This window comes from Pezoporus flaviventris, unplaced genomic scaffold (assembly GCF_033815535.1).
Source record: "Pezoporus flaviventris isolate CSIRO_AGI_PZ_B2104156 unplaced genomic scaffold, CSIRO_AGI_Pfla_v1 ptg000035l, whole genome shotgun sequence".
NCBI classification, from domain to species: domain Eukaryota; kingdom Metazoa; phylum Chordata; class Aves; order Psittaciformes; family Psittacidae; genus Pezoporus; species Pezoporus flaviventris.
The window spans coordinates 5599904-5624632 of NW_026892583.1; the positions used below are offsets into that span (position 1 = coordinate 5599904).

Sequence of the window (24729 nt, forward strand, 5' to 3'; positions counted from 1 at the left end):
CAGACAGAAAAGACCCTGCCTAATGGAACAGGTGTAGTCTTATTCATCTGAGCTGTTTCCATGTACATCTAGGCAAGTATTCCTACATTGGTTTTAGCTTGGTCTCCCTTTTTATGAGTGCTGGAGACTCTTCCATATTGAATCCCTGTCTGTGTAATAAAGCTGAATCTAGAAAGTAGAGTGGTTTGCTAAGACCTTGTGTATTGATCCAGTTCAGCTGTAATCTCACTTGATTTGGCAGAGAAGGAGGTGAAGATGCAAATAAAGAGGTACCAGCGATCACCTAGAGCTGTGGGGAAACTCCCCTGGTTTAAGGCCTTAGCAGATGGAGTCAAGCTGGTCAAATTGACTTTCAGGCAGTTTCCATCAGTGTGTGTTTTTGTGTGTGTGGGCTTCTGATGCCTTGTCTAATTAATTTAAAATCTTTACCTGAAACAAACTGAGGACATAGGTAAGATCTTAAATAATGAGATGGCCGCGAAGCTGCAAACCTGCAGCAAACCCAGCAGAAAAGGGAGAAAAGTAGGACAAAACCTCAAAATAGCTGGTCAGAAAAGCTTATTGCTGAATAAGCTCTCTCCACAGGGAGACTTTGTCAAGTCTCTGCCAGCAGTGCTTCTGTCTGTGCTGCATGCATCGAAACTGCAGCATCAGGACGCTGTCAGGCTGCTGGAGGGAAGGTGCTGGGAGCGTGAGCCCTTGACTCTTGAGAGCTCAGCTGCTGGTTAATGGTTAATGGCATCTTTGCCAGAGGTGGGGTAGGTTGAAGCTCTTGTGGACAGTGGGAATCTTGTGGGATGCTTGGCTTCAGTCTCTGTGTGACTTTGTGCCTTGTGTCACAGTTGGTATTGAAAAACTAGTTAGGGCAGTGCTGATACTTGGTGCTGCCAGCTCCCTTTGGGGCAAGCTGTTGTTTTGCAGTACATGGATCTCTGGTTACTTCTCCAGAGTGCCATACACTAATCCAGCCTTCAAGTTACAAGGGGGTGGGTTGCTGTTCTGTAACCAGCTGCTACCGGCATTGGGACGAATAGAGATGAAATGTGATGCTTTGTCCCACAGTTACTATTTGAGGATTTGACAGCAGCAATAAGTCTGAAGCGACATCCTCCCTCAAGCCAGCAGGTACCAACATGTCTGTTTATCCTGTTTTTCCACAGAAGCCACATGATATGAGCCCTTTTTCCCCAAATGTTTCCTTTATGCACCCCGTTCTAGGCCTTTGTTCACCCATGCTTCTGTGCTGTCTCCTTTCTGTCAGGCACTTGGGAAAGGTTGGACTCCGCATCCCTGCTCAGCATGGGAGTGTGCTGCTGCATCCCACTGTCCCTATAAACGCTCCAAGTGAGGGGCAGTAATCTGTGCTTTCCTCTTGCAGCCCATCCAGTGGGAGGACCTCCCCCCCCGCTGACAGGCAGTACCCAGTCTCTGGGCTCAGGGCTGAATTGAAGTTGAAGTCTGGTAACCCTTTGTTTAATAAACCAACCACCAAAAAACCCCCAAAGCAAATCCCTAAAAGCCACAACAGGAGCCTTGTTGTGTTCAGATTGCCAGATGGTTTTGGACATTTAGACTGAAATGAGAATTTTTCACGGGAATGGTTCAATTGCAGTGAAACATTTTGGGAAAGGCTTCACAGATTTGTTCATGGGGAATTTTGTGGAGAGAGGGAGTGTGTGAGTGGGAGCAGGTACCTTTCCCCACAACAAATTGCCTGAGGGCATTTCACTGGGATATGGGCAGCCCTACTTTGAGCTGAGCAGTTCAGAGATTGCTGGTGAACTGTATTCCTCCTTCCGCTCCCCACCTTCAAAATTGCAGGACTGGGGGCAGGAGAATCAGAATAGTCCATTCCCCTCCTTCAATGAGCAGGGACTTCTTCAAGCCCTGTCCAACCTGACCTTGAATGTTTCCAGGGATGGGGCATCTACCATGTCTCTGGGCAACCTGTGCCAGTGTCTCAGCACCCTCATCGTAAATAAGATGTCTTCCTTGTATCTGGTGTAAGTTTACCCTCTCAGAGTTTAAGACCATTAAAACTTGTCCTGTTGCAAGAAGGCCTACTAAAACGTTTGTCTCCATCTTTCTTACAAGTCCCCTTTGGATACTGCAAGGTTGCAATAAGGTCTCCTTGGAGCATTCTCTTCTCCAGGGTGAACAACCTCAACTTTCTCAGCCTTTCTTCACAGGAGAAGTGCTCCATCCTTCTGATCATTTTTGTGGCCATCCTCTGGACCCTCTCCAACAGGTCCATGTCTTTCTGGTGCTGAGGGCTTCAGAGCTGGAAGCAGTATTCCAGGTGGGGTCTCACCAGAATTCTGTTGTCCTGTATTTAGGATGATAGTGAGAGTTTGTCTGAAGGACAGAAAGACTTTTCTGATAAAAGCCAGCAATGGGGAAGAGGCAATGTATTGTAGGGCGTGGAGAACTGAGACTTTTTCCCCTCTATTTTTAGTGTGCCTCGGGACTGGGTGGAAGAGAAGATCACTTTGCTTCTCCCAGCTTGCATCTTTATCTAAAAATAAAACCTAACAGTTTTCTAGTTTGTCCCTTACAGAGCTGTAGATAATAGGAGCTGGGTAGTAAGCAGGTGACTTGAGCAGGGGGAAACAAAAACCCAAACCTTAAAATGTTCCGTCTTGTACAGCAGTCCTCACCCTTGCTAGTGCAGATGCTCTTCTCCCAGCATCACATACTAGCCAGCCCTCAAGGTGGTAGAGGCCACAAAGACACGTTGTGCTGCTCCCTATGAACGTCCAACAGCAGGTTCCACACATGGGACGTGAGCTCGGGTGATGTGGTAGGTATATGCACAGAAAGTTAAAGATATGATTGAGGTAAAGAACACCAGATGCTACCAACTTCACTGCCTCTGTGTCCTCCTTTGTACATGTACCCAGCTCCGAGCAAGCTGGATCTTGTCAGAGGGAAGAGAACAGAATGGGACATTGGTGGAAAGAAATGCTCTCAGAATGGTTTTGTAGAAGGAAATAGGATGGAGCTTGCAAAAGCATCTCTTCAGTCATGCATTTTGCAGAGTTTTTACATGCTATTTCTTGGATTACTATATACCTTTGAACTCTGACCCTGCAGAACCACGGCATGGCACACAATTATCTTAAGTATAAGCAGCTTTTGTGCTTAACTGACAGTGGAGCTTGGGGTGTTTTTTACTGTAAGAATGAATTGCAGGACCGAAGAAGTCTCCTTGCCTGCAGTGTGCATGCCGGCAGCATGAATGTGCTCTCCTCTTCAGTGTTGGAAATCCTGGAGAAGGAGGTTTCATCCTGTGTATGATGCTGCAGTGGTGTGAGTGAGCTCTAAATGAAGTTTAGTGGTGTGGTAGGGCATGTCTGGTTAGTTGACTTCAGCCCTAGACTGCCTCACACAACTGGTGTGGCAGGTCCAGGCACTATGCAGTGCCTGTGCAATGTTTGCTGGGGGCCCAGAAGTACTGGCTGAGCCCTCAAAAATGATTATATTAGTGTGGATTCTTGCTGTTGCCAGAAATGTTAGTGGTGAAGAAAGTGAGACCAGGGAAATGGGAATGCTTTTATCTTTGTGAGGCTGCGATGAAAATTCTTGTGACGAAGAGAAAGCACTCGAAAGCTTCCCTGTGTTGGATTCCTGAGGCTGCGAGCAGGGAAAGGTAGGGCTGCTTGGCGCAGTCCTGTGTGTTCGCTGCTCTTTAGGTTGCCTGACAAGCCATGTTAAGAACTATGTAGTACATGCTTGTTACTGCTTCCATTCCACTTCCCTCACCAGGAGAGTGTTATCATGGCTGTCAGAATAGATACAGCAGTTGCTGGTTTAATGATTATCTTGGTTGTATTTGACTTTAGCCTGCCTCATTAGGAGAAATGCTGACCATCCTCAGTCTTTCACTGAGCCAGTTGTACCAATTTGAGCTTTAAATTGGGAAGAGGCAAACTGGAAATAATCCCATGTAGATGGTTAATTTGTTACTTTGTGCTTTGATCTCATTTTGCAGCGTGTGAACTAAGGGGAAGTCGCTATTTAAAAAGCAGGGAAAAAAAGCAGTCCTATGGTGAGGGTCACTTGCAATTTATGTGCAGAGAAACTGAAGTGAGAGAGTAAGCACATCTCCTTTATTTAATAACGGAGCTAAACAGTCTGGTAGAGCTCTGCAAGTGGGATGCTTTGACAGGTTTGGAAAGCTATTGCATGCTATTGAAACAGGGAAGAGGAGTGGTTGTAAAGCTCACGCTGCCTTGGCTGTTTTGAACGTCTAGGGCTTTTCTCAGCTTGAAGCTCTGCAACCCCGGGGGTTTGGCCATTTCCTAAGAAAGGAGGGATATGACACTGAGCAGGAGTGCCTGCAAGCCTGTGTACCTGCAGGTAGCAACCTGCTCTCTTCTCTACCTGCTCTGTATCTCCTCAGCAGTTACACCTCCTAGCAACCAGCGCCTTGGTGCGGCAACACAAGTTGCTCATGAGCCAAGTCCCGAGCTTGCATAAGAGCAAAGAGGGGGGGAATGGGGACTGAATAGCAAAGTCTGGGATGAAAATAAGATACCAGCCGCCTCAGCAGAGCTCCACCCTTTCTCAGAATCACAAAACAGGCCCTCTGTCTCCTGGCAACCTTGACACAAATCACAGAGTTTAACTTAAAAGAAGTACATGCAGTCCAAAGGATATAGCCCATCACTAGGTGTGAACAACAGCACGTCAGTCCTGTTCCTCTTCCTGTAAGATGTGGCTCTGTAGATGGTCTTGTGTTTCACTCGGTGTCAGAAAGGCAAGAGGTGAAAGGTGAAAGAGTGTCGTGTTAGAGAAGCTAAGAAGTGCCAGGAGCCTGTGCATTCTGGTTATTGTAAGCATGTCCACAAGTGCCCTGACTATTGCAAATGTAGGACTTGGCCCCCCTCCACTGGAAGCTGTTCTCTGCAGCACCAGCACATGTGCGCTGGCCTGTTGTGCCCCTGAACCTGTGCCTTTCTGCTGGCAATCCAGGACTGACAGAGCCAATACCAGATACCAGCCAGCTCCTTGCCTTCAGTGTCAGTTGCTGTGCTTTGACAGTGCTGACTTAATGCTTCTTAGACTTGGACTCTAACCTGGCAATGTTTCTCTTTGACAAGCCATGTAGATACATGAGAAAGCAAAACCGAGTTTTATCATGATTCCTTCTCCTTCCAGGAAAGCTGTCTTTTTGATCTGACAAGTGGTGCTCATTAGCTACACTGAAGAAAAATTTTAGTGCATTTAATATGCTCTGTGTTATTCTGAGATACAGGCAAAGCAGAAGTGAATGTTCATCTTCCGTTAAAGCCGGAGCTGTCACAAGGCTTCTGAAATGATAACACAAGCAGAATTGAATTTTACCAATCTGGCTACATTTGAGCTGTTCCCACTCCGGGAGGTGGTGGGGCTGGAGCAGGGAGCTGGCAAGAGCTCTGGCCATTTGGGCCCAGGAGCTGCAGCAGGCTCCCTGTAGTTGTGGCACTGACAGTAACCATGGGGAGAAATGGGCTCTCCCCTGTCCCGTGTTTCAGCATCTGCCAGGTTGGCTGGGTAGGGCTCAGGATTAGGCAGGGTTGGCAAGAGGCTTTATTGCCTCCTTGCTGGCCCTGGCAGTTGTGAGCTATGCCCATGCCTGGCAGGGACACAACTGACGGTTTGAATGGGTGATTCCATAACTCCAGGCTTTCCGAGGTGCGGGTTTGGGTTTCTGTTTCTTGGTCTCTGACGTTCTCCCAGAGCTGCAGCAAGGATTGCGCTCACTGAAGCGTTCAAGGGGAAAAGCTGCTCCAGTTTCTCTGCCGCAGTGGGGGCTCTTGCCTGTCTGCTCTCCAGCGCAGGAGAGATCAACGACAGGTCAGTGGGCACCAGAGGAGCCTGCCCAGTCTTACCCCCATGGCCATCCTCCCCAGGGAGATGGTGGTGGGGAGGGGGCTAGGAGACAGACTTGCCTCACTCCGCTTCTTCCTAAGGTTAATTAGATGAGAAAGGGGAGAGAGCTAAATTGTATTACTACTTGCTTTGCTCCTTTGATTGATGCCACTCTAATATTAACTACAGTGCTTGCTCACGGTAAAACAGTTAAAGCCCTGAGGCATCTGCCATGAGCTGTCATGTTCCTCTGCCCCAGATGATTAGTTTGATGTACAGATCTTTCACCCTGCTCCTGAGCTGCTCAGGCACAATGAGGGAATACTCTGGCTGCGTTTGCTGCTGGAAACAGAGGTGTTGGCCAATTGCTTCAAGCAGGATGTATTTTTCCTCTGAGACTTGATTTTAAAGGAAGACACCCAGCTTTTGAGGCTTTGTGGCATGGTGGGAACTGCACTTGCAGAGAAGTCGGTGCAGACCTGAAGTGTAGAGCAAGATGTTCTTGTTCCAGCCCAGCTAGGTCTGCCCATCTCTGCAGGGAGCTGTTTGTTCCCAGGAGGTGCCTTCAGAGCTCCCATCTCTTCGTTATACAGTTGGGCTGGGGAGCTGAATTTGTTCAGTGCTTGGTGGCACATTTATAATTGAAATCCTGCAGAATCATCAAACTTTGATTATCTTTTTCTTGCCTTTCTTTCTGAACTGCTGTTTGCCTGGGGGGTTAAAATATCTTTCTCCTCTTTTTTTCTTCAACTTGTCTTTCATTGCTGCTTTTTCCCCTAGATCTGTGCATTTTCTTTTCTCTGAGGCATTCCCCTCGGGGCTTTGTTATACTCACTGGTTTTTAGGGGCAAAGATGTATGTGTGTGTATATATATATATCTCTATCGGCTGTGTGTTGCTATAAGTTAGAAAAGGCAAGAATTTATTGTTGGTAAAACTGAATCCTTACACTGTAATTCAAGAATCATTTTACTTTACAACAAATTATTACAGAAAAAGATTAATAATGCAATAGAATACTACTATATAGGAGAGGTCTTAATTGTGATAACGCAGCTAAAACTGTAACACATTTCTTCATTTCTCTTTGTTTTTCCTGGCTTTGTGTTCACCCTTGTGTTGCTCCTCTGGATCTTACAGTCAGTCATTGGAGGGTAGCACCATAAATCTTCGGCCTTTGTAGCCCTTCGCTGGGAGGACTATGATGTGGACGTTGCTGCATTCTTCCTCACTCCAAGGTCCTCCTGGGCTGTTTTTATGTTTGCTAACACACTTTCATACTTTCCCTTTCTCGGTTGGTCTGCAGCTCCACGATGCTCCTGAATTCACTATGTACAGTGTCTTTCATGCATATTGGATATTTTTTTATTTGTTACCCCAAAACTCTGTTTTGCTCAGCTCCAGGTCTGTATTTCTTTAACAGACCATGAGTGAGCTGTTCACAGCTGTGAGGTCTCCACTGCCAAGCACGTCCCTCATCTCTTATCATGCCATGCCTGTAATCCTTCACACTGCACCCTGCAACTCCACTTCTCAAAGCCTCTGCTATCATACCATGCCTGCATTTCTTTCCTATACATCCTTGTGTTAGTTGTCAGTACCTCAGTCTACCTAAAATAACTGCTTGTTACTGTTACATGTGTAAAACCGATTGTATCACACAAAGATAAACAGAAGTAAAACAAACTAGCCAGAGGTGCCTGGTCAGTTACAGAAATTGCTGTCACAGCTCAACCAGGCACGTCTGGCAAAGTTCAGAGCAAGCAAAGGTGCAAACCCAGGAATCCTGAGGCCTTCCAGGCTCAGTACAAAGCTTGCAGCCTGCTGCTGAGAATGGCAAAGGTGGGGCTGTCAGCCAGACACTGATGGAAGAGGGACTGGCTCTTGAGAGCAAGCACAGAGGTGGAGCACAACTGGGGAGCAAGAAATCCCTGAAGCAGGTGTCTTGGCTTGGTCCGTCAGGATGGAGAGCTGTTCTCTCTACTTGTAGAAGAGAACATGACTCTGGGAGGAGACGTCAGCACGTGGAGATACGTCTCTTCTCAAGAACTAACATAGCCTGCTGTGATTCTGTAGCATCCATACTGGAGAAAGTTGCATTTCCTGCCTTGATGTAAAGCTGTCCAGATTTTCAGCCATGTTCCAGCTCTTGGTTGCACCCAGGACCAGCCGGGCTCTGCTCAAGGCTCCCTTTTCTACTGCTTCTTAGTATCTCCTGTCTGACTGATCAGCACATTTTCTTGTCATGAACAGTGAGATCCTTTTATTCCTCCAGCCTTCCTGTCATCAGCTGCCCATTACTCTAGCCCCCAGGGCTGCTGCTCATTTCAGTGTTCAGTGGGTGTTTGCCAAGAGTGCTGAAATAAAACGTAGCTCTGCAACTCCTGCTCCCAGCCCAGTTGATTTAATGCTTCATGTAGGTGTATTGCTGACATTGCTTCCCTGCCCCTAGGGAGGTGAGTGGTTTTGGAGAGGAGAAAGAAATGTGGACTCTTGTGTGTGTATCATAGTCAGCCATGAGCTGTATGTATGCATGTGTCTGTTCATATGCCTGCATATGTGTGTGTGCACATGTGTTTGTCATCCGTGCCCTGTGTCCTTTGAAACTTGTGAGACACGCAGGCTGACAGGCAATTTGGTGCGTGTATGTGCAGATGCTGCTTTGCATGGTTTGGCTTCATTGTTCCACCTACCTTTGATGCAGGCTGGAGGAGAGATGGGGTATTCCACAAGGCAGGTGAAATGGCCTGTCCCCAGTTCTGCTGGGGCAGGGTTTTATCCCTGGTTTCTTATCCATGAGGGGTTTTATTTCCTTCTCCTGGCTTTGGAACTGGGACATTTTGAAGGTGAAGTTCCTGCTGAATCACTGGTGACTAGGCAGCCTTGAGCCAGAACAATTAACTGGAATCATTTTCATCTTCCTTGCAACTGTAATGATTCTCAGTTAGTAAGCTGGCTTAAGTTCTGTGGTTTTCCTCTGAGCCCTTTTCTCCCCTCTGCTTTCCCCATAGGCGCTTCTTGCTCAAGTCTTTCACAATCTGTCTGGCTTAGCCCTTTGCCTTCCAGAAAAGATGCCTCCTTATTGTGAAGTTCTGTGGAAAGCCATCACTCTCCCAAGGGCACTACCACTGCATCTGTGGCTCCAGTGTGGCTGCTGTGGAGCTGTGTACAACTAACCCAGTGGGAAACAGGACCCAGGCTGTCTTTCTGCATCTCTTTCCATGAAGCGTGAAGTCTGAGTTTGTTTTCCTGAATCATCACCCTGCCTTATGTTTGTCCAGTGTCAGAAGGGTTGCCAGTTTTAAAAATCATCCTTCTCTTCTGCTCTGCTCCCTTAAAAATAGACCTTGAAATAACCTGGCATTGGAAGTTTCCATGCTAAGATGGAGTTTTCCAAGGATGTGTTCAGTAAGATCAGCTGGACCTGCTGGAAATCACTGTGGGCAGGCAGCACCTCTGCTCTGGTAGGAGGCAGGCAGGAGGACTCATGCAGAGATTCTCCTCTGTGTTCCTGGTAAAGCTGAAACTTCAGTGGGGTCTATGTCAATGCAGTGAGTGATGTGAATTCGGGAGGCTGAAATGATGGAGAGAGCAGAGGCTGCCTTTGTACCTTTAGGGATTAGCCCGACAAATCCTTCTTGTCAGTTCTGCTCTGCCTTCCTGTAGACTCAGTTTCCTGTACTGCTCTCCCTCTTCTTGTGCCCACTGGCTTAAGCTATCTCTGAATGTCAAATTTCCGGAAGCTGGGAGAATAGTCTGGACAAGTATCTTAGAAATCTTCTCTGTTCTTCCCTAGGCTTCTGGAGGCAAGAACTTCTGAGGCAAGGACTTGAGTTTGACCTGCTTTTTCTTGTGTTTTTTTCGGACTAGTCTGTTCTGTGGTGCCTTTGAGCTCCCACTCCTGGAGGCTGAGGGTGCCACACAGCCTTTAAACAGAACAAACGTGTCCCTGCTTGGCAGTCAGAAGTTCCTACAGGATTAGTCTAGTGACACTAAAGGTATTGCTCACTTTCTTTTTCACAGTGGGATTCTTGCTCCGTATTCATGGCTTTTCATTACCCTGTGCTGGTTTCTGAAGTATGCATTTAGCTGTATCTCCCAGGCTTCCACTTCCTGGTCTTCTTGGTCATGGACTGGTGCAGGAAGCTCTGAAGGCTTCTTTGCCCAGGCAGCAACACCCAAGTCAACCTCTCAACAGATACATCTTTCTTCTCAGCATGCATTTAATTAATATAACTTGCATGAAAATACTTATTCAGTTACACAGCATGCACATCCTCTCTCTGTTAACCCACTCCCAGTACCGGCTGTGAATTAAAGAAGCTTTTTGGCAGAAAGAGTTGCCACATAGAAAATTGACACCAGCTTTAGTAGATGCTGCTTCACTCCGATCAAGCTTCCCTAGGCAACCAGTGCAGCGTAAAAAGGATTCTGTTCTTATCAATGTCTTTTCTTCTTTTTCATGCATTTAGTGCGTAGGAAGCTATTGCGCTCTCATTTGAATAGCTTGGGGGGGGGGGGGGGGGATAGAGAGCAGAGTATAAGCCAGAAATTGAGAAGTGGATTCAAAGGGAAGGGGCTGTTTGCTCTTTTCATTTATTTTTGCAGCAGCATGAAAGGAATATATTGTGGGAGGAAAAAAAGAGAAATCCAACGTTTGTTTTGATGTCTTAATGGAGTTTTCTTTCCTCTGTACAGCATCCTCTTTATAACATAGGCTCCATCCATTTAGGAGAGGAGGACTTGACCCATGGACTCTTCCTCTAGTCACGTGGCCCACAAGATAGGGTAGCGCTGAGTTGATGGATAACTTGGAAAGAAATGCTATCACAGGCTTTTAGTTCCTCCAAACCCTGTGGAGGGGAGGGTGGCCTGCAGAGGAAGGAAAGAGGAAAACTGACTTCTGCAGAAATCTGGTTTTTATTAGCTTGCTGAAGAAGAAGGAGGTAGCTGGGGAAGGCAGCTGAGAACAGAGGGATGCACAGGCAAACAGGAGGACAAAAACAAGAGAAAAAGACCCAGGAACAAGGGTTTTGGTAAGAGCAGGAGTGAAGCCAGTAGGAGAAAAGACAGAAGTAAAGGTGGGGGGAGCTGCATGGAGTGACACACTGCTGCTGACTTAGTCAGATCCTTCACATAAATGTGACTGACGTCCGATTCCTCTCCATTCCTGCTCCTATAGTTAGCTTAGGGAAATTGCTTCTTTTTTATATATATATTTATATTTATATATATATATATTTTTTTTTTTTTTCTCTCTTACTAGAGCCAATGGAAACTGCTGTGACACTTCCCTCCACCCTAGCTCAGCTTTTTAGCTGCATATATGGTGCAGAGTTGGGCACATACAGCAACAGGGCTGTGCTTTCATGGAGGTTTGGAAGCTCTGCAGGGACCCTTTCACCACATTCTTGTTGGCTGACTCAAATATGCTCCCTGATGGAGAGAGATCAGGTCATCTGCCAAAACCTTTGACATCACTGTGAGAGCTCATTCTGTCCTTCCCTTGTGTTTGAGGTTACCTGAATGTCCACAAGAAAGAGGAGAGATGACATAGCCAAGTTGTTTTTAAAAGCTGCTTCTATCAGAAAGGTGAACTTAAAGGTGGTAATAAGACAAGGGGTAACAGGTTAAAACTTAAACAGGGGAAATTTAGATTGGATATAAGGAGGAAATTCTATCCTGTTAGGGTGGTGAGGCACTGGAATGGGTTGTCCAGGGAGGTTGTGAATGCTCCATCCCTGGCAGTGTTCAAGACCAGACTGGACAAGGCCTTGGGTGATACGGTTTAGTGTGAGGTGTCCCTGCCCGTGGCAGGGGGGTTGGAACTGAATGATCTTAAAGTCCTTTCCAACTCTAACTATTCTATGATTCTATCATAGACCTAGAAATAATACCTTTAAATACCATTGCCAATGGCCTCTGCAGGAACCAGGGTGCAAACGAACAGGACATTTAATCTCAGCTGGCTGATAGACGGTTTGTACAGCAGTAATCCATACAGCAGTGAAGAGTTAGAGCAGTGAAGCGTCTTAGAAATCAGAATGTACTTATGGATTTAAAAGGTGCTGTGGTTATCAAACCGTGCCCACAGCTGCAGAGGAGGAAGGGTTTGTACTGAAACAAAAGTACTTTACAGGGTTGACCTTCTACAACTGCCAGTGCGCGCCAATGGCCAGTGTTCTCTGTAGGTCTCATGTGAGGGGCTTTTGGAGCTAGTCTTAGGTTGTGGTTAACATTAGCATTTAAAAAGGTCTCTTCAGACAAGGTTGTCTTGAGAACTTTGATTTGGTTTGAAAGCTTAAGTCTGGGAAGGCAGTGGAGAAGGTGAAAGAGGTGATGTGGCCATTATGGAAGTGCAGGTTTGAAGTACTTTGCTTGGTCTACATCCACAATTGGAAGCTAGGAACAAACCCATCAGTTTTCGCTTGCATCCTTTCCATCCCTCTAGGTGTAAAATGCTGAATGCAGTCTTGTAAAGGAGCAGACAAAGGTGGAGAGTGGATAGATGGGTGTATGCTCTTGTATGCAATTAATTTTCCATGGTAATTATTTTTATTATTTTAACTGCTCTAAGATTAAAGCCAGCATAAACAGGAAGGAGTAGATACTTTGAGTCTCCTGAAGGCTTGGTAGCCTTACAGGACTTGGAGGCAGTGTGGAGTAGGTGGATGAGCGATCTGAACATTCAGTGTCTCCGTTCCCTTTATTTTGCCAGACCAATTTCCTTTGCTAAGTCAGAGCACAGGCAGAGTAATAATTGGTTCTGAAGTACCTTGTCTGGGAAACCGCTGCAGCTTCTGTTGGAGAACGACTTGCTGGCTGCATGGGGTCTGCTCTGGGGCCACACTGAGCTGAGCTGTGAGTGTGTGAGCAGGCAGTTGAGGCCAGCCTAAATCATAGAATTGTTTAGGTTGGAACAGACCAAGATCATCAAGTCCAGCTGTTAACCCAGCACTGCCAAGTTGGCTACTACACCGTGTCCCTGGGTGTCTCATCTACAGGTCTTTTAGATACCTCCAGGGATGGTGACTCAGCCACTTCCCTGTGCAGCCTGTTCCAGTGCTTGACAACCCTTTTGGTGAAGAAATGTTTCCTAATAGTCAATCTAATCCTCCCCTGGTGTGACTTGAGGCCATTTCCTTGAGCAATCGGAAGCGATTAGAGCCCTAGAAGTGGTTAATTTCTGCTTGTTGAGGAGATGCCCTCTCTAGGATAGAGTAGACTAGAAACCTTTCCAAGCATTTTGAGGGAGCCAAGTTTCGAAGTTGGGTGCTCCCAACTCCCAGAACAGTATCTGTGTCCTGCTGCAAGATTGGTAGTTTGAGGCCTGCCATCTTGCTGGATAAGGTGTCCTTGCAGTTGGCTGGAGTCTCCACTGCCCTTGTGTATGGCAGACAGGAGAGTGATGGTGGAAAGTCAGCATGGGACAGCAGAGCAGTAGGGTAGCTTTTGTTGGGTAGCAGCTAACTTGAGAAAACGGGTTTAAAACACTGGTTTATCCTTCCTGAATGACTTTATTGGCATAGGAGGTTATAACCAATTAGCAAGTTACTTTAGTCATTGGCTTACAACTCACATAGCAACATACAGTCTTGTTTCACTGAGTCTATGAGTTAAAATTACCTTTTCATGGCATAAATCAATGCTTGCTGACCAGTAAAGAGATACTGTGATTTATTCCCCCTCCCCCCCAAGATAAATTTTATTAATTATGGCTCAAACCCACTGAATTGAGCATAGGGTTGTCTTAAGACAGTTAAAATACCCATGTTTGTGGTGGCTGCTCTGGCACTAGAAGCTGTGTGGCTTTCGGAGAGGTTTGTTGCCTTGGTGTGTGAGCTGACTCTTACCTTCACTGTGGGCTCTGTACTGGGGCAAGGGCTGATAAGTGCTGTATGCTGGAAGCCTGCATACAGCCCGCTCCAGAATGCAACTGAGCTAAACTTCATGACTGTCAGTGGCCAAAGACTGTGTCATATAAGTTGGTAACAGCAAAGCCCTGCACCTTCGTGGCTCGCTATACTATTCTAGGAAGTGGTTTGTTTGCTTGCCTGGTTTGAAGACCCTGGTTTGTGTTTTGCATCTTTCTTGTGTATTTTAGACTGTGTGAACTTTTCTGAAGTCCTGTTTTTCTGCACAGTTCCTCACAATAAACCCAGAAACTTCAGAGCTGCATAGGAAAGTCTGTGCCAGGATTTTGTGTCTTTACTTTATTCTTAAACTTTTTTTTTTTTGTGAGCACAGTCCATTCCTGTCATAACTCAGCAGGATTTTGGTCCATTAACCCTATCCTACTGCCCATAATGGAGTTTTGCTTGGCTTTTCTGATTAGCCGGAGGCTTGGGATTAGATAGATTTTCACATTTGCTAACTTCCTATTTCATATCTTGTGATTTGCAAGGCTTAACCTCCCTGACTTGTTAACGGATCACAAACCACCTGCTTCTTTACACTAATCCGTCAGAAATATGTGACATAGCTCTGACTTGAAACTCTCCAGATTGGTTCCCCAGGGTAAAAAGCGCAGAAGGATCAATCCCAGCCTGAACAAACTGCTTAGTTACACTTCCCCTGCTTTTCGACAAGATTAAGTCTCCAACCATGGCTGGTTGTCTTAACTACTGAGAGTTTGGTGCCTTTATTGCCTTGGCCTTCAGGTATGCTTAGACCTGTGCAGCAGTGTGCACTGCCTGCCTGGAGATATTGGTGAGGTCTGTGGGTGAGGTGCTGCAATACATGTCTGGGGTGTCTCAGCTTTTGCCTGGCTGTTTGGCTGCTTCAGGCCATCTCCTCTACTTCTCTGTGTTGTCTGTTTCTCCCCTGAGCGATGTCTGTAGCCTGGCACAGGCTGTAGCGTTGTGGGCAAGCCCCAGCGCAATGGTGATGTGAGTGAAGTCCCCAGTGCGGCGAAAGCTGCTGGCAGGGGAGCAGGGGCATCCCGCAGCACTCCCTGGCACTGCAGCAAAGGAAGAGCTGGTGCTTTCCAAGCTCTGGCAGTGTGTACTAGCAGAGGGATGGGCAAACCCCACCATTTCTATTTTAGAGGTGAAGTGAGAAATAGGGCACAAGGTCACCAGAGCAATTCCTGTTCTACCTCCTTGTACTCATATAACAGAGATGCTTTTGGGAGGTACAGTCAGGGCCATGCGTTTTCTGTTACTCGTCACTGCTGCTCTCTGCTATCAGACAAATGCTGTTACATGAGGATTTAAACATTGTGTGTGGGGTGTTTGTGGAGAGAAGGAGGAGGCTCCTGTACCCAAACTGTCCCAGGCTGGTTGTGATGGGCTGAGGCACCAAAGCAATGCGCTGTGAACAAGATTAGTGGGGAAGGGGGGCTGCTTCTCCTTCACTCCCCTCGCTGTCAGCAACTGTTTTGCTCCCAGTGCAGGTGATTATATGGCTTATAAAGGGTTTGGTACTGCTTGCTTTTGCAGTTCATCTTGCTGAGAGATTTCTGCAAGCCTCCTGAGCGAGTTGTTTATTCAGGTATATCCTTTGGGTCAATAGTTTTTGACGTCGTATGTCTCACTTCTCAACTGGCTAACCACTTCTTGTGTTGTACTCAGCTGTTTCTGTCCTGTCTAATATTACAGCCAGGCACAGACATTTAGCCCCTCTACCTCCCCTTCTTCCCACCCCCTTCAGAAAGTTCTCCTCTTTCCTTCTTCCTGACTTTCTTAGTCTGTTCTAGACATGCTGGTTTGGTGCCCAGTACATCGGGTCGCTTTTATGGCAGGGGAGATAATCCATTAGGGCTGTTGGGTAAACTTTCATGGTAAACTGTCATGGTTTAACCTCGGCTGATGGCTAAGCATCATAGAGCTGCTCCCTCGCTCCCCCAACCCACCAGAGGGATGGGGCAGAGGATTGGAAGAGTAAAACTGAGAAAACTCATGGGCTGACATAATCTAATGGGACAGAAAAGGAAGAAAATAATAATGATGATGATGATAATAATGATAAAAGAATTAGCATATACAAACAAATGATGCACAGTACAATTGCTCACCACCTACTGACTGATGCGCAGCCAGTTCCCCAGCAGCTGCCCTTGGCCAGCTTTTCCTCTAGTTCATGTACTGCACACGACGCTATATGGTATGGAATATCCCTTTGGCTAGTTGGGGTTAGCTGTACTGGCTGGCCAGCTTCTTGTGCCCCTCTGGCCTCTCTGGACAGGCATATGAAGCTGAAAAGTCCTTTCCTTATTACACTGCTTAACACACTGTTGGTTTTAGTTGTTGCTATCAACATTATTCTCATACAAAATCCAAAACTCAACACTGTACCGGCTACTGGCAAGAAAATAAACTTTATCCCATCTGAAACCAGGACATTAAGCTTTCTGTCCAGCTTAAGCAATCAGAGACTCCTCAACATGGGAGAGACTTGTGATTCCCCTCTGGGCTGCTCTTTTCCTGTGATTTCTGGTTAAGCCCAGCTCAGTCTATGAGATGAGGGGATGAAACAGCTTTTTGGGGCTGCTTTTGCTGCTGTTCTGCCAGCAAGGATAGCTCTTTAGTTTTTTTGATGTACATGGTCCTATCAACTGTTTTGTTCTTGTGTTTCCTCCTTCTAGGTGTGTCGTTGTGCTGTTCAACCCTAGGAAAAATAAGCAACACCATATTCTAAACAGTTCCAGGTGAGTGAAGCTTTAAGCTGGGCCTGCTTTCTGTGGGAGGTGAATTCAAAGGTTTTATGGCTTGAGTGAAGTGCAGGAGCTGCTGTTGCTCCAGGCTAAATCCCCTCAGTGAGAGCTGCCCTGGGAAGAGGCAGCCTGCTGGTTTGGCTGCAGCTCCTTCTAATGTGAGGTGCTCTTGCTAACAAGGTACCACCTCAAAAACGTTGTGGTCCCATGAGGAACTGCTAATAGGCATGACATGGAGATCTTACTAGAACTTAATGCTAGCTGGCTTTCTTTTAGCCTCCACCTAAAACTGTGGCCTCATTATTGAAGCCAGGACTGAAACATGGTCCCGCATCTGCAATAGAGGCACAAAGATAAACCTCGACTTATGGAGCTTTTCTGGTACTGTAGGCATGCTGCTTGAGACTTGGGCAGCAGGGAGTCCCCATAGCAAGTGTTAGAGCTGTTACGTGTGATTTTAGCCTCTTTCCAGTTCGTCCCAACCTACTCCCCAGTCCTAATGTACTGAAATGAGATCACATGTTGGAAGTGTTTCTCAGTGTCATTTTCTCTCTTTTAGGAAAACAATTACAGCACTTGCTTTCTCTCCAGATGGAAAATACTTGGTTACAGGAGAGGTAAGTGTGAGAGGAGAGAGGGCACACCTTGTCCATCACATTTTGAAGTGGGGCAGGAGGGTGTTAGAAGAAACAAGAGTTGCCTTGACACAGATAAACCTATTTCAGTGTTGCATCTCTGGGTGGACTGAAAGTTGAATGAAAATAAGTGGAAGTTCACACAGCATGGCTCTACACTAGCATCAGTGAAGAGTACTTGGATGGTGCTTAATCTCAGTCTCAGGTTAGCATTGTCCTTTTAGGATTTAGGAAGTAACTGAAGCCAGTAACAGTGTTGTGGAAAAAGTGAAAAGTGTATGTGGAATGGAGCTTTAGGAACAGTGACAGAAGATGCTGGTGCCTGTGGTTTGGCATTGCATATTTGGCTGGGGGAGACAACTGATTCCCCTTTCCAAGCGTGGCCAAGGGGGAGAATGAGGATGAGTGCACTGTGTGTCTGTTTTGCATTAGAAGTTCAAGACACAGGCTGTGCCATGAGGCTGGAATTGCTGGACGTTAGAAATCCACAGGAGTGCTGACTGTCCCCTGTATAGTTGGGCTCATCCCTAGTGCAGCCCCATGGTGGCAGCTGTCATGTCACTAGGTGGCTCCCAGGCTGGGCCTGAATCCTGAATGGATCAGGCCAAGGATAGAAACGACTGTTTTGGGATGGAGGCTACCTTTGACACTGAAAAAGTAAGCACAAGTACCCATTAGAACATCAGAGACTGTGGTTGTTACTAACTTTTTTAGTGAAAGCATGAGGTTTTATGGCTATAATTTGTTTTAATGCCTCCTTACTTTCTAGAAGTCTTAATGTAGTGAAACCTCTTTATATTAGAATTATATATAATACATATTTTTTTTCTCCCTGGTGTTCAGTTCTGATTATTCTGGTGCCTTCTTTCCTTTATCCTTTACTTTTTTTTAACGTCTGGTGTGCTATTCCTTTCATGTGGGGTAGAAATAGTGGTAAAAAATGAAGTGGGTATTTTTCTTTCTAACAAACTTTTCAGTTTGGAACATCATTGGGGTAAATGGCAAGTTCAGGTTTAAAAAAAGAAGAAAAAGCCTTTCAAGTTATGCTTGAAAAGCTTTTACTTTTTTACCTTGTTACAAAACATGTCTCCTCTTGCCCTGTTGTAAAGCCATTTCTCTTTTCAGTATCCTCCCACGTGTCTGACGTTTGAGTTATTACTTAGTGTAGCAGTGTCCCCTGCCGGTATCAGCAGTCTTGTCTTGGTTTAACCTCTGTCCCATCGGGAAATGCTTTCTGAGTTCAGTTTGTCAAGCTCAGTTTTAGCTGCCTCATTCCAATTCTGGTTACTAACACCTTAGTTTTGTGCATGGCTGGCTTTTTAGGAAGGAGAGCAGGGAGGTTAGTCCTTGGCTGCCATATTAAATGACATATTAAATACATAAAAGACATATTAAATGTCTTAATACATAGTAGACATGTTAAATACACAAAAGACATTAAATACATAAAAGACATATTAAATGTCTTTTATGTATTTCAGATCTTTTCCTTCTTTTTTGTCTTGCATTTTTTCTTTGTTCCCATGGAGGCACACATTCCTCATCCATGGGGATTACACACAGCTCACATTTGGTGATGATGAAATACAAATTCAATTTGTTAAGGTCTTGGGGTCTATGCTGAGATACTGGGAAATATATAAATATATAAATATGTACAGCAATTGCTTTGAAGAGCAGCTGATTCAGCTCATGGTAACATCTTGGCAAACACCTTGAGACCTGACCTTTGCCTGGCAGGAGGGAGAACTGCAGTAAAATCTAGCCATGGTGTTTTTCCAGGCCACAAGCGGTGATAAAACTTGGCAAAGCTTCTGAACAAGACAATTAAAACCTGTGCAGTTCTGAGTTTTTAAAGCTTTGACTTCTCCTTGAGATCAGACTTGTCACTCCCACACCGTCATTTGTCTGACTTAAAATTGATCAGAAAACGTACCATGTTGCCATGGATATGTTATTTTGCAAGCTACGGTTTTGACAGACTTCAGTGAGAAACCATGAGCAGGCTCCTGAGTAGGCTTTGCCCCTCAGGCGTATTTTTAGCCAGCATTTCAGCTCATCTTGTGCGCCTTGCTTTATTTTGGTTCAATAACAAACAGACAAACACAAGAGCAAAATTGTCTGTCAGAAGGTGCTGAATTGGCATTTCTGAAGGCTGTGACCTGTTTCTCTGGAGAACAAGTGTAAAACCAGAGGCTCTGCTCCCTCACTATCTTTCTCTGTCACTACCCTGCCCATACCCTTTCAGGCAGCATGCATCTGTGTTACCTTTGTAAGAAATGACATTGCTGTTCTCCCAGAGGCCTCCCTCAAACAGTGTGTGATAGTTATCACAACAGTCATGTCGTATTTTTACGTGGCGTGACCTGGCTTGAGATCTCAAATGATCATGTTGTGTTAGGAGCAGAGGATGTGGGGGCATTTTGGTTCACTGAATCTGGAGATGCCATCTTATAATCCTTTTAATGATCTGGCTGTGAGTTCCCATTGCAAAGGGCAGAGATGTGCATCAAAAGTATTGTTCTAGTCTCTGGCTGTTCTGTGAGTAGGAAGGGAGATGTACTAATTCTTCCATTATGAAATGCATATACTCCTTAGGTTGTTGAAATGCATGTGCCCCTTATGTTGTCAGCCTCAACCTGGGCTTTAAAGAGTCAAAGGAACCTTTAAACGTATTGTGAACACACCATCTAGACACCTTTTTCCAGTCCCCACATATTTACATGCTCGAATCTGCCAGAACTGACCTCAGGGGTTCTGTTCCTGTTTTCAGTCTGTTCTTATCCTTCCAGAGTGGACACATGCCAGCGGTTCGGGTATGGGATGTGGCCGAGCGAACCCAGGTGGCTGAGCTCCAGGAGCACAAGTATGGTGTGGCCTGTGTGGCCTTCTCCCCCAGCTCCAAGTACATCGTTTCAGTGGGGTACCAGCATGACATGATTGTCAATGTGTGGTCATGGAAGGTAAGTTCTCTGGGAGGTTGGCTGGACCACAAGGTGTTGCTAAATGAAGAAGAGTTGACAGTTTATCCATAAACTATTGCAGTTCCGTCTTTCTTTCTGCTCTTTTTTTTTTTTACATCTGTTATTATTTGTTTTTTTGACAGTCATAGACGCTGACAAGTTTGGACGTGAGAGAGAACTATGGTCCCTTAGGGAAGCTCTAAGTCACTTCAGTGAAAGGATATTCCTTATACTTGGAGACATGCGACATCTTGCTGTCCAGGCAGAAAAACCTGGACTTTGAAACCTTGTCAAAACCTTGAGCTTTTTTAGAGGCTTATTAAAAGCTAATTTATGAGGGTCAGGAAGGGAACTCTCATCAGTCACAGAGTTCTTTTGTGGTGTAGTGAGTGCTCTTGGCTTGTTTTGTTTTCATTGTGTCAGGGTTTGCAATAGTACGATCCCACCCTTGATGACTGAGAAAGGGAACATAGAGAAATCACAGTGGGTGAAAGCCAATGGAAGTCACTGTCTACCAATGGGTTGGGTCAGCACTGTGGGAACAAAGCCCATGTCTTATCCTCTAGAAAACATTTAAGTGTGTGCTTTTTTGTATATAAGGAAAGAAACATTTATTGTCATTAGGCTTCTGTATTAATAAATGTTAAGCACGTATTCAGCTCCTGCTGCTGCTTTAGGTGCTGTAATCCTCTTTAAAAAGAGATGTGATTTACAGAACCCACAATGCATCTGTTAGATCTCACCTGATTATAGAATGTTAGAATGGTTTGGGTTGGAAAGGACCTTAAAGCTCATCTACTTCCAAGCCCCTGCCATGGGCAGGGATGCCTCACACTAGACCAGGTTGCTCAAAGCCCCATCCAGCCTGGCCCTAAACACTTCCAAGGAGGGGGTATCCACAGGTTCTCTGTGGAGCCTGTGTCAGTGTCTCACCACCCTCACAGTAAAGAATTTCTTCCTAATATCTACCCTCTTTCAGTTTAAAACTACTACCCCTTGTCCTGCCACCGTACTCCCTGATAAAGAGTCCCTCCCCATCTTTTCTGTAGGCCCCCTTTAAATACTGGAAGGCTGCTCTAAGGTCTCCCTGGAGCCTTCTCTTCTCTTGCAGCTTGTAAGTCTGTGCTCATTTAGTATGTTACTCTCTTCATCACATTTTCTGTGCTGTAATTTAAGATCTCACTGTTAGTTTTCTCCTGCATGAGCTGAAAATTGACCTTGCTATTTTTGTGTGTAACTGAACTATATAGTGATAACACCTGTGTATGTCAGTGTTGAAAACTGCTCAGCCTTTTAGTTCTTTGTAGTTATACAAATGAAAGTAGTGACTTAGAGATGATCACAATGCATGGCATGTGTGGGACAGTACAAGTAGCTTCATTTGCCTTGCTTATGCAGGTTTTCCTGTTCACTGTGATCCTATTATAATTATGTGCATGAGAGCTTGTGAGGTAAAGACTATTTTATTCTTCTGCATTGAAGAACATGCACTTTAATCATATACTTCAGACTGTGACTATCAGGAGGTCCAGCTAGCCTTTATTTTGCAGGCTTGGTATCAAAACTAGATTTTATGTGACCGAAGTGAAAGAAGAATTTGAGATCAAGATGTCAATACAGATCTCCTCAAGTACTTCCCTGCACCTTTCACCACAACCCTTCTATCTGCTATGCTGCTGCTTCGATTTCCTGTTTTTCCTGGCTGGGAGACTTAGTCCTTTGACTGTGATGGGAAAGAAAACCCCTGTTATCTGTAGGGTCCCCTAGCTTCCCTAAAGAAAGACCACAGCAGAGATCCAGATGTTGAGGTCTACAAAGGTCCTTAGCCTTTCTCTGTGTGCTGTCTTGGAAGAAGTTATGTTAATGGCTGGCCCCTTGCTTTTCCCCTAGTCTGGGCTGGGGGTCCTCCATGGTGATGGTTTTATCACTGCTTTTTTTTGCGTTGTTGTCAACCATGTGCTGCGTGGTTGAAAATCCACCACAGGTGGAAGGGAAGGCATTTTTATTCTTGCTTCTGCCAATCCCTGGGGAAAGGCAGGGGAGAAAGACTGAGTGCTGGTATTGTGGTTAGGGAGCTCTTGCTATCTGTTTTGCTTGGGCAGTATCCGTTCCTGTTCTCATGTCTGTGCCATGTTCTTCCTCCTTTCCCAAACTCTGACATATTGAAGAGCCCATGTGAAGTGCTGCAGATTTTGCTTTGACCCTTCCAATAAAGGCATGGTCTTTTTGTGTTTTGGGTCTTTCAAAAAAGTGTCTTTAAAGAGAAGAGAGAATTTGTGGAGGAATCAGTATTATTTTCCCTGCAGAAAATAACCTGTTCCCCACCTTGAGTGTCTTGCCCTCACTGCTGCCTGAAAGCCAGGACAACTCCTTGTGTTTTTGCTGTTTAGAAAGGGAAATAGGTTTTCTCTGAGCTCTTGGTGATTGTGAAACCAACATGTTTGTTATGACTCACACACCAAGTTCCTGCAGGCACTAGTGCCTGCTCATTTGTTCTCGATCCCAGTCAATGTGGAAGTGGAATTGAATGTAAATGTGGATTGTACTATCTGCCAAATCAATGCTCCCAGCTGGTGTGGGGGAGGTTGTTTTCAGGGGTGTTTGGGGAGTAGTTTGGGCCTCATCTTTTCCTTTCTGCAGCGCTTGTAGTGGATACGTGCCTGTAACTGAAGTGAGTTCACTTTGCTTCTGAGCAAAGAAACTAAGCTACCTAAACACTTATGCTTCCAGAAAAACATCGTAGTGGCAGCCAACAAAGTCTCAAGTAAAGTGACGGCTGTGTCATTCTCAGAGGACTGCAGTTACTTTGTCACTGCTGGAAATCGGCACATCAAGTTCTGGTACCTGGATGACAGCAAAACCTCTAAGGTGAGAGAAGGTGCATCAAGGCCAACTGTGAACAGGCATTTCCATCTTACAGCAAGCATGGATTTTGCCCCAGTGAGCTGTGGGAAGTGGGAGCTCTTTGATTTTGTGGGGATTCAAAGATAGCCCTCCACCTCTGGCTCTCAAGTCTCAGTGTCCCTATGGGCTGGTGGCACCAAAAGCTTGTCTTATCCTGCACTGATGTGGAGGCATGGCTCCTGGAGTTGTATAGCAGCATGCTTATTCTTTAATAGTCCCATATAATGAAGGACAAAAGACTAGAAAGAGCTGCAGCCATTGAACCCCTTGGAGCACAGAGGTGGGGAGAGCTGTTTGATCTTGTGTTATTTTGAAGGGTCAATTATAGTGTTTAAACTTACAGCTATTCTGTTCTTCTCTGGGGAACAGAATCCACATGTGGGAATTTTTCTGCATGTTCATGAACAGATGTTCCTCGTTCATGCTTGGGCCCTGCTTTAGCATTTGGTATAAATCACACATTGGCCAGGGAAGGGTTGTTCTTCCAGTGACTGATCTGCAGTCTCTGGATCATATGTTTGGAAGCACAGTTTTGGTGGAATAAGTAGTGTTCTGTTCCACTGATGTACTAATACTGATGGTCCCATACACTATGCAAGCAATGGCTCTGCAGCAAGTAAAACATGTCACTGCCTCTCTTTGTAGGCTGTTTGCAGTTCTCTTTTCTTCGAGGCACTTCAGCACTCAGTGTTTGATGTTCTAAAACATGTCTGTCTGCCTGGAGTGCCTTGCTCTGTTCCTAACAAACTGTGTTTTATTGGTAGGTCAATGCCACAGTCCCCTTGCTAGGTCGCTCGGGATTGCTTGGAGAACTGAGGAACAACTTCTTCACGGATGTGGCTTGTGGAAAAGGCAAAAAAGCTGACAGTACCTTCTGCATCACATCCTCAGGCCTGCTCTGTGAATTCAATGAAAAAAGGCTGCTGGACAAGTGGGTGGAGCTGAGGGTGAGTTTTATATCCTCCTGTCCTTCAGTATTTGTGCTTGCTGAGGTAGAACAGGAACAAGCAGTAATAAGGGCACTCGAAGCACAAGCTGACCACCAGCAGTGAAAGTCATTGGGCCTCTGCCACTTTGTTTTCCTCTGGAAAGCCATGCAAAAATAGCATTGTTTCTTGGCAAAGGGATTTTATTAATTATTGAAGCTTTTTCATTCTCAAACCTCAGTATTACAGCTACTGCCTTTCTGGCAAAGTAATGCCCTTTATATAGCTTTGGCAATCCCTGCGTTGTCCCTCCTGGCTTGGCCTGGACAAGCAGGAGTTTTAGAATGATTCTGATTTCTACCCACTCTGCAGTGTCTTACTTGGCTTGTACATCTCAAATGCAGGTTCCCAAGGAACTATTTGGTTTGGCCGTTCTAAACCACCAGGTTGGCTCATAGTTAAGAATTTGATCATGTTTATTTTCCTTTCAATTGAATGTAAGATGGCACCTGAAAGGTTCCAATGTATTAAAATCAAGGGGAAAAAAACCTTTCCACGCTCTCACTGAAGTGAAATGCCTCTTCTTTTCTTTCCTTTCTTCTCTAAAATCTGCCTTTCACTCTCGCTCAGAATACAGACAGCTTCACAGTAAGTTGGAAAAAAGTTTTGCGTTGAACTCATCCCTTTATCACCACACTCCATTTCGTACCATTTTCTGCCATTTGTACAGATTCCAATGGGAAGGGAAGAAAATCCATTTTTTTTCTTTTCATATCCCCTTGTGGCAGGTAGTG

The 24729-nt window shown here is 45.5% G+C and overlaps 1 protein-coding gene across 4 annotated transcripts in view; it reads left to right on the top strand.

The window, feature by feature from the left end:
* Positions 1-24729, top strand: part of MAPKBP1 (mitogen-activated protein kinase binding protein 1) — a 99027-nt gene that overhangs the window by 36412 nt on the left and 37886 nt on the right. For 3 of the 4 annotated variants that reach the window (XM_061462340.1, XM_061462341.1, XM_061462344.1), the window contains exons 4-9: positions 16439-16501; positions 17067-17124; positions 19935-20105; positions 22836-22973; positions 23774-23956; positions 24566-24583. In XM_061462340.1, the coding sequence (XP_061318324.1) occupies positions 16439-16501; positions 17067-17124; positions 19935-20105; positions 22836-22973; positions 23774-23956; positions 24566-24583 (631 nt within the window). The remainder of the gene's footprint in view (positions 1-16438; positions 16502-17066; positions 17125-19934; positions 20106-22835; positions 22974-23773; positions 23957-24565; positions 24584-24729) is intronic. The other variant, XM_061462342.1, reaches the window with a different exon arrangement.